Source organism: Montipora capricornis, chromosome 7 (assembly GCF_036669925.1).
Source record: "Montipora capricornis isolate CH-2021 chromosome 7, ASM3666992v2, whole genome shotgun sequence".
NCBI classification, from domain to species: domain Eukaryota; kingdom Metazoa; phylum Cnidaria; class Anthozoa; order Scleractinia; family Acroporidae; genus Montipora; species Montipora capricornis.
In genome coordinates this window covers 37462902-37472333 of record NC_090889.1, presented here as the reverse complement: position 1 = coordinate 37472333, position 9432 = coordinate 37462902, and the positions used below count along the sequence as shown (strand labels likewise).

Sequence of the window (9432 nt, the reverse complement as noted above, 5' to 3'; positions counted from 1 at the left end):
CGTGTATATACGCTTCCGCTTGGCCAAGGCCTCGGCGGTGTAAATTTTTCCTCTGTAGGTAGCATAGCCAAGTTTTCCCATGGCGATTGCTATATCGTTAACCAGGATCGCGAGTTTATTTGACAGCATCTTTTCGTCGTCGCACGGTGGCTGGCTGGTGGACGCCTGCGACGTCGCCGTGTTGGACTCGAAGCCAAATTTGTCCAGTTGTAGCTTTGCCGCGGTCAGACGTTCGATTGCTTTCAGCAAGGACGCGTGAAACTTCTGATTAACCAGGGTCACTCGCACGACGTTTTCACTGCCACAATCGTCTAACTCCTGGGTGCATAAGCAATCCTCACCGATCAGCTTCCTGGCCTCGTCTCTGTAGGAGTGTTTGTAAGATGATCTCACAAGGACTCGCATGAAAGGATTTTTATGATCTTTGAACACTTTGTAAAGTTCTGCCGTGGCTGGAGATTCCTTTCCATCCTGGAACTGCACCTGACGAATACAAATTAAATGGAACAATGTCTCAGAACATTTTCACGATTTGTTTTGCTACCTGCAGCACTGTGATTGTGCTTGTTCCTTTTCTTTTTATCTCGCTTTACCTTGGATTGCTAGACACATCTCAAGGAGAGCTCTCAAAGAAAGATACGACATTCGTTACCTGGGTTGCTGTGACATCCAGTCCGCCATTTAGCAGGGCCTTGTGAACCGAAATTGGGCTGGCAGGGGCGCCATTTATTGTAGTCAACGCGACCCAGTATGAGATTGCGGGGCACAGTGATTTGTTTATACTCGTCAAGTTCCCTTCGAGCCACTGTTGCGTCATGGAACTTGGCATGTCATCGCCAGAACTACTCTCATCGTCTGTTTCTTCGTTGATGCAACAGTGTTTCTTCTCTTGGCTCGAAATGGCGCTAAAGAAAAACGCTGCGTTGTGGATACCTGAAACACAGCACAGTCAAATGCGTTCAATTTCATTTTTGATACTTAAAATGTTCTCCAAATTTCCTCGGAAACAAAGGTATTCCAATAAATACTGACCTGAAATAGCATTGTCGCATGAATCACGTTTGCTGCAAATAGAAGTCCACGCCCTGCCCAAATCTTTATCTTTTGCTTTAAAAATACATTTTGCGCTTATGATGCTGCACCTTCCGCTGATAACTGGTAAGAGATAACACAATGCAGCGCTCTTTATCCCTTCACTATTTAGCTGTCGGCACGGTTGTCTTGTGCGCTGCATTTTCTCCTGTAGCTCAGATGTTGTAAAATGGTTGCGTCTCTTATATAGTGGATCAAAGCAGTGAAATGGTTAGGGCTAGGGTTATCGCTCTTTATCCCTTCACTATTTAGCTGTCGGCACGGTTGTCTTGTGCGCTGCATTTTCTCCTGTAGCTCAGATGTTGTAAAATGATTGCGTCTCTTATATAGTGGATCAAAGCAGTGAAATGTTGACGCATAAATTGGAAAGCGCTGCCCGTGATAATAATGATCAACGATGCACGAGAGTTTACTATTTCTTTGTCATGTGTTCACTTGCAACTTGTCGTCAAATAGGTGTCACACATCATGTAACTGTCGAATGGGTGTGAAAAGGGGCGTTTCTATTTTTGTACCTTAAGTACGTTTGACTACCAATCCAGCACAATGATGTTGTTTCCCACGGGAAACCCAAAGAAATAACAGATCAAGTCAATGAAACACAACATCGATACGATCGCTTGGCTTGTTTACTCAGTCGAGCCACTCCTGTTGACCCAGCATGGTTTTTGCGATTTAACACTTTTCCGAGATAAACTCGCCATCTAATCAAGGAAATCCAAAGCACAAACAATGCAATCAAGGCTGTTATCCTAAACGGGTAATAGCTCTCTTTGTTGCAATAATTCACAGAAAACAATCAGGAAACCTGACACATTTTGTGCAGTGGACTAAATTTTAACAGGAATGCATTTAGGATGTTGCTTATGGCAATCCTTCCTCCTTTGTTCACGTCACTGAGATCAGGCTGAGTGACACATGCTTGTAATCTTAGCAACGTGTTACTGGATATTGAAAAGTTATCAGATCTCTGGCAACGAAGACGACATCGATGCAAAAGAGCAAAATTTCTGTCATCAGTTAAAATGAGTTACACTATTGGTCCTAACAAGCAACTAACAAGTAACTGTGTCCGCAAAAACCGTCCTTTTCTGCGTATGTTGAAAATTTGGTTGACTAAAATCTTGTGTATTTCTGCTTCTTTGCTGCAAAAATTGGGTTTACCTCGGTGTAAAAACCTGTGAAACTTTTTCTTTGTTTTGTTAGCTCGTGGTAGGGTTAGGTTATTGTTTGATGTTTTTTGCTCTTTTGTTTTCCTTTGTGGTACGTCATCTGTGAGTTTCACAGGTTTTTACACCGAGGATGAGCCCAAAAATTAAGCTAAACCAGTGAAGCACCACGTGTCCGGGAGATCTGGAAAATCCGCGTTTTCTGTGCACGCCGAAAGCTGTTTGACTAAAATCGTAACATGAAGGCTTGACTGCTGATAAAACTCAAGCCGAACCAGGAAAGAAACTTTTGCCCGGGAAATCCGGAAAATCCGCCTTTTCCGTGCATGCCAAAAAGTCATTAAACTGAAATCAATGTTATTAAGGAATGACCGCAGATAATACTCAAGCCGAACCAGTGAAAGGCCTTGTGTCCGGGAAATCCGGAAAATCTGCGTTTTCCGGGCATGCCGAACAGTTCTTAGAATGAAATCGAATAATAATAATAATAATAATAATAATAATAATAATAATAATAATAATAATGAATGAAATCAAAGGCATTAAGGAATGACCGCTGATAAAGCTCAAGCCGAACCAGGGACGAAGCTTGTGTCCGGGAAATCCGGAAAATCCGTGTTTTCCGTGCATGCCGAAAAGTTCTTAGAATGGAATCGAATAATAATAATAATAATAATAATAATAATAATAATAATAATAATGAATGAAATCAATGGCATGAGGGAATAACCGCTGATAAAGCTCAAGCTTAACCAGGGAAGAGCCTTGGGTCCGGGAAATCCGGAAAATCCGCCTTTTCCGTGCATGCCGAAAACTTCTTAGAATGAAATAATAATAATAATAATAATAATAATAATAATAATAATAATGAAATCAAAGGCATTAAGGAATGACCGCTAATAAAACTCAAGCCGACCCAGGAAAGAGCCTTGTGTCCGGGAAATCCGGAAAATCCGTGTTTTCCGTGTCTGCCGAAAAGTTCTTAGAATGAAATCAAATAATAATAATAATAATAATAATAATAATAATAATAATAATAATAATAATAATAATAAATGAAATCAAAGGCATTAAGGAATGACCGCTGATAAAACTCAAGCCGAACCAGGGAAGAGCCTTGTGCCCGGGAAATCCGGAAAATCCACCTTTTCCGTGCATGCCAAAAAGTTATTGGACTGAAATCAATGTTATTAAGGAAACACCGTTGACAGAACTCAAGCTGAACCAGAGAAGAGCCTTCTCACCGGGAAATCCGGAAAATCCGTCTTTTCCGTGCATGCCAAAAAGTTATTCACACCACAGGTAAACAATTTTGGTGATTACGGAAAATACGGATTTTACGGATTTCCCGGAGATATGAATATTTAATGATTAAACTTGCAGTAACGACTGACTGCTGTCTGTGACAAACTTTTACTTGACCACGGAAAATACGGATTTCACGGATTTCCCGGAGATATGAATATTTACTGATGAAACTTGCAGTAACGACTGACTACTGTCTGTGACAAACTTTTACTTGACCACGGAAAATACGGATTTCACGGATTTCCCGGAGATATGAATATTTAATAAATTCTAATATAATATAATATAATACTTCTCTTTTTTTCTGTAAGTATCTATATATATATATATATATATATATATATATACTTACAGAAAAAAGAGAAGTAATATATTATATTAGAATATATTAACATGGAATAACATTAAATATTCATATCTCCGGGAAATCCGTGAAATCCGTCTTTTCCGTGGTCAAGTAAAAGTTTGTGACAGACAGCAGTCAGTCGTTACTGCAAGTTTCATCATTAAATATTCATATCTCCGGGAAATCCGTGAAATCCGTGTTTTCCGTGGTCAAGTAAAAGTTTCTGACAGACAGCAGTCAGTCGTTACTGCAAGTTTAATCATTAAATATTCATATCTCCGGGAAATCTGTAAAATCTGTATTTTCCGTAATCACCAAAATTGTTTACCTGTGGTGTGACTAACTTTTCGGCATGCACGGAAAAGGCGGATTTTCCGGATTTCCCGGTGAGAAGGCTCTTCCCTGGTTCGACTTGAGTTTTATCAGCAGTGAATTCTTAATTCCATTGATTTCAGTGCAATCACTTTTTTGGCATGCACGGAAAAGACGGATTTTCCGGATTTCCCGGACATAAGCTTCTTCTCTGGTTCGGCTTGAGTTTTATCAGCGGTCATTCCTTAATGCCTTTGATTTCATTTGTTATTATTATTATTATTATTATTATTATTATTATTATTTGATTTCATTCCAAGAACTTTTCGGCATGCACGGAAAAGACGGATTTTACGTAAATCCATGACACAAGAAACTTCCCTAGTTCGGCTTAAGTTTTATCAGCGGTCATTCCTTAATGGCTTTGACTTTATTATTATATTATTATTATTATTATTATTATTATTATTATTATTATATTATTATTATTATTATTATTTGATTTCATTCTAAGAACTTTTCGGCATGCACGGCAAAGGCGGATTTTACGGATTTCCCGGACACAAGCTTCTTTCCTGGTTCGGCTTGAGTTTTATCAGCGGTCATTCCTTAATGCCTTTGACTTTATTATTATTATTATTATTATTATTATTATTATTATTATTATTATTATTATTATTATTTGATTTCATTCTAAGAACTTTTCGGCATGCACGGAGAACACGGATTTTCCGGATTTCCCGGACACAAGCTTCTTCCCTGGTTCGGCTTGAAGTTTATCAGCGGTCATTCCTTAATGGCTTTGACTTTATTATTATTATTATTATTATTATTATTATTATTATTATTATTATTATTATTATTATTATTATTATTTGATTTCATTCTAAGAACTTTTCGGCATGCACGGAAAACACGGATTTTCCGGATTTCCCTGACATAAGGCTCTTCCCTGGTTCGGCTTGAGTTTTATCAGCGGTCATTCCTTAATGCCTTTGATTTCATTCATTATAATTATTATTATTATTATTATTATTATTATTATTATTATTATTATTATTATTATTATTATTATTATTATTATTATTATTATTATTATTATTATTTGATTTCATTCTAAGAACTTTTCGGCAGGCACGGAAAAGGCGGATTTTCCGGATTTCCCGGACACAAGGCTTTTCCCTGGTTCGGCTTGAGTATTATCAGCGGTCATTCCTTGATGCCATTGATGTCATTTCAATCATTTTTCGGCATGCACGGTAAACGCGGATTTTCCGGATTTCTCGGCGACAAGGCTCTTCCCTGGTTCGACTTGAGTTTTATCAGCATTGATTTCAGTCTAATAATTTTTCGGCACATAATACGTGCCTATCTGCAACGAAAACACTAAAGGAACCGGGAAGTACGGGAAACGATCTTCCTCTCTTCTTCTTCTTCTTCTTCTTCTTCTTCTTCTTCTTCTTCTTCTTCTTCTTCTTCTTCTTCTTCTTCTTCTTCTCCTTCTTCTTCTTCTTCTTCTTCTTCTTCTTCTTCTTCTTCTTCTTCTCCTTCTTCTTCTCCTTCTTCTCCTTCTTCTTCTCCTTCTTCTTCTTCTTCTTCTTCTTCTTCTGAATTGTCGCAGACGGCGCCGTAATTTGTGGCCCAAAGTTTTGAGTCCTCGCATTCGTTCTCGTGTTGCATTGCAAATTCTTAGTGATATCCGTTTTATCTCGTTCTTATTTTTATCTTGTAAAGTTCAACCCAATGGTAATTAGCGACGAAAATATGATAGCATAAACGGTTCTAGATCACTCTTAGCAAGCTTATCTAGTAACATATTTTTAAGTTTTTATAATTATCTCTATTAGGAAGCTTCTCAACAATAACAGTTACGTTTTCTTTCCAACGACGAATTGGTTACTACCTAATCCAAGTCTACTTTCCAACAATATTCGTGGTGATACTAAGCTGGATCGTGTTCTGGATGGAGAAAGATGACATCGGCAACAGAATGGCTCTGGGTATCACTACAATTCTGACGATAATGTTCCTGCTCGGATCTCTGAATGGTAACCTGCCTAAAGTCAGCTATCCAAAGGCACTGGACTGGTACCTGCTTGTCTCCTTCAGCTTCGTGTTCTTTTCTTTGATTGAATGCATCATCGTGTACGTTTTCACGGTGCAAGCGGCCAGTAAGGATCAACAGATCAAATGCAAGGTAAATATATATGGGTTACTGACCGAACAAGCTTGGTCAATAAAGGATTTATTATATGACTGATAACACCAAAAAATGACCTTTGATCTTGCAGGACCAAGCGAGAAATCCCGAGCGGGCAAGATAGCTCCATCTTGCCCACTAGGATAGCCAATCACAGCGCGTAATTTGGTTCATCTTCCTCGCTCACGGAGCTAGTCATGTAATAAATGCTTTTATCGTCATGGACATAGATACTGGGCTGACCTTAATCAATAACACGGATCATCTTGCAACTGAGTGCAATTTCTTGCACAACATACATGCACATTCTCTGACGAAAAATCCTACAGCTTGTTAACAGGGTACAGCAGGAAACTGTTGTCCAAATTTTGGAGATATGACCTTAGTGAGAGTATCCATCGCTTTTCAACTTTAACATCACTCGTGCCTCGGAATGCGGACAAATAAAGTCACAAAGTGTCCCCCAAATGCTTCTCCTCAAATAAGTATAAACAGCTTCATTTACCCCAAGCTAAAAATCAGGCTAACCTTTGTCCTTACCTTATTGTTGGAAATAGGTATCAAAGCTTTAGACTTAAGGGACACGTCGTGTTGGATGTCAAAAATGGGCGTGCATCTAACTGAGGTTCAGTCCTGAACAAAAGTAAATATTTAAATTATCAACTCTTTGTTAAAAAAATGTCCATCCGAAAACTAAAGGATTTAAATCAGCCAATCATCATTAACCCGTCCCGCTGAATGGTCCTCATTTACCCGTCCCATCATTGACGTCATTGAAAAAACAAAACTTGACAGGAATCTTACCTGCAGAGTCAAAGTTAGCGAGAGAGAAACTCCAAAAAAGGTGCCTTTCCAGTCTTCATGTTCTTTTCTTTCTTTACAGAAATGCGCAATTCCGATTCCGAAAAGAATCTCTGTGGCTGTCAAATCCGCTATCGCCCGCCGAAAGGATGAAAACACTTCATCTCAGGCTACAAATATGAACGGGGATATGGCGAACCAAGTAGATGATCTCGAAATGGTCCATGTAGCAACAAGGAGTGACAAGACCGTTATGGAAGATGGTTCAACAGGGAATACTGAAAAAAATGAAGTGATGGAAAAGATCGCTTTCTCTATAGACAGTCGCTCACGTATCTTCTTTCCTTCCGCATTTATTTTCTATAACATTTATTACTGGGTTTACTATGCAACAGCTTGATTATCCTTGCCCACACCCAACCCCACCCCCTCAGTACCCCCCTCCCTGGCGAAAGTTCCTTGCCAATGGAACCACGTGAGTCATAAAAACTGCTGTAGAAGAGAATTAAGATTTAGTGGAGAATTTTAGAAAGGACGACACGACAAGAACAAGCAACTGTTTATGTGTGTGTACGAAGAACTCTGTGTCTATATTTTCATGAATGTGATTGTTTATATGCACAAGTAACGAGTGTGTATTAAGCGGAAGTCATCTTCTTCCCTAGGTCATTATTAAGAGTATAAAATATACTCACGTTAAACGTTGGCCACGATTTATTCACAAGTTTTTGCTTAGATATACTTAGAGTATGCGAAGTCGCTGTTAACTAAGTAAATACTGAAATCTTTTCACAGATTCAAGCTGCTGAATAGAGACTTATCCACTGGATAAAGTTATCCGCCCTTTAAACAAATAAGGCCAGATCTCGAAAAAACTTTCACAAGAATGTCAAAACATCAGCCAAATGTCTGAAATTTATTTTACTTCAAAGCCCTTTTTACATATAACTTTAATAGGTTGGAATAGCGAATTACTTATATTTGAAACTATACAGCAATGTTCGTAACATTTCTTTATAACGATGTCTTTGCTGGAGATGCGCTAAGGGTAAACAAGATCGTAATTTTCAATAATATCCGGGTCACAAAGGCAGAGAGAGAGGTAGTAATATTCAAGACCCATGGATTACTCACGTAGATAGAATAGAGAAATTTATTTTAGTATATGCACACAAAGTGATAACAAATAAATAACGAGAAGTGCAAGTGCTAATGAAATAAACAGAGCATGCGCAATGGTCATGGCAACAGTTTCTACGTTCGTCGAATTGTATCGCATCCACCATAAGACGGTAGAGTTAGAAACACTAACCCCTTCACCGTGGACTTCCCTTCCTTCAGTGAATGCAAATTACTTAGGGCGAAAAATATGGGCTAGAACGCGGCTGTTACAACGGCTGTCATGATTGGTTAAAAAAAAAGTTGGCAAAAAATGAGCCTTTATCCTAAACAATAGAATTGCATCCTATGCCCATCCAATAAAATTTGAGGTTGTAAGGGGCTTCGTGGTGTCTCGAAAAAACACGCACAAGCTTCCTAAGTTGTCGTCTTGGTCACCGCCATTTTTCAGGCCCATTCTTCCCCGCCGGTGTTGAAACCAAATGGGTTTTGTCATCTCAAGTAGTGTAGGAGAGGACAATTAAAAAATTGATTTATAATACTAACCTAAGTTCCATTCACACGAACAAAGTTGCCTCCAGTGCTCTAGAAGATTAGACAGTTAAATAAAGTTCCTTTCCCATTTTTTTTCAAATAAAATTCAGTGCAAATAAACGAATTGCAGCAAACAAAGAAATTGTTTTTAGGCTTTTGCACAGAGCTAAAATCTTTTAAAATTGTTGAATAACTTTTTACCACTTACGAAGTCGATTGTAAGGGGGAATGGGCCGGAATAAAATGGCGGTAACCAAGATGGCAAATAAAAGTGATCATGCACGCAAGTTTATTTCTTGTACCCCCTCCCCTGTCCCCCACACTTGTAGTGATTTTGATGATTTTGATGCATGGTTGTCCGTAGGATAATCCGTGGGATAATCCGTGGGGTAGTCCACGTAACGGGGGTCCGACAGTATTTTCAACTCCACTCCCAACTCCCAAATAGAAGCTAGTTTGGCCCAGTGGTTAGAGCGCTTGCCTTGATATCAGGAGATCCCGGATTCAAGAAACGCTCTGACCACTCGTTGAATTTGATCCTGGTAGTCCCT

The 9432-nt window shown here is 38.9% G+C and overlaps 1 protein-coding gene across 5 annotated transcripts in view; it reads left to right on the top strand.

Annotated features, from left to right (window-relative positions):
• The window catches only part of LOC138057108 (gamma-aminobutyric acid receptor subunit alpha-6-like), a 34135-nt gene extending 25659 nt beyond the window's left edge, over nucleotides 1–8476 (top strand). For all 5 annotated transcript variants that reach the window (XM_068903162.1, XM_068903160.1, XM_068903159.1 and 2 more), the window contains exons 8-9: nucleotides 6075–6424; nucleotides 7311–8476. In XM_068903162.1, coding sequence (XP_068759263.1) covers nucleotides 6075–6424; nucleotides 7311–7628 — 668 coding nt within the window. In that variant the 3' untranslated portion in view covers nucleotides 7629–8476. The remainder of the gene's footprint in view (nucleotides 1–6074; nucleotides 6425–7310) is intronic.
• The last annotated feature ends 956 nt before the right edge of the window (nucleotides 8477–9432 follow it).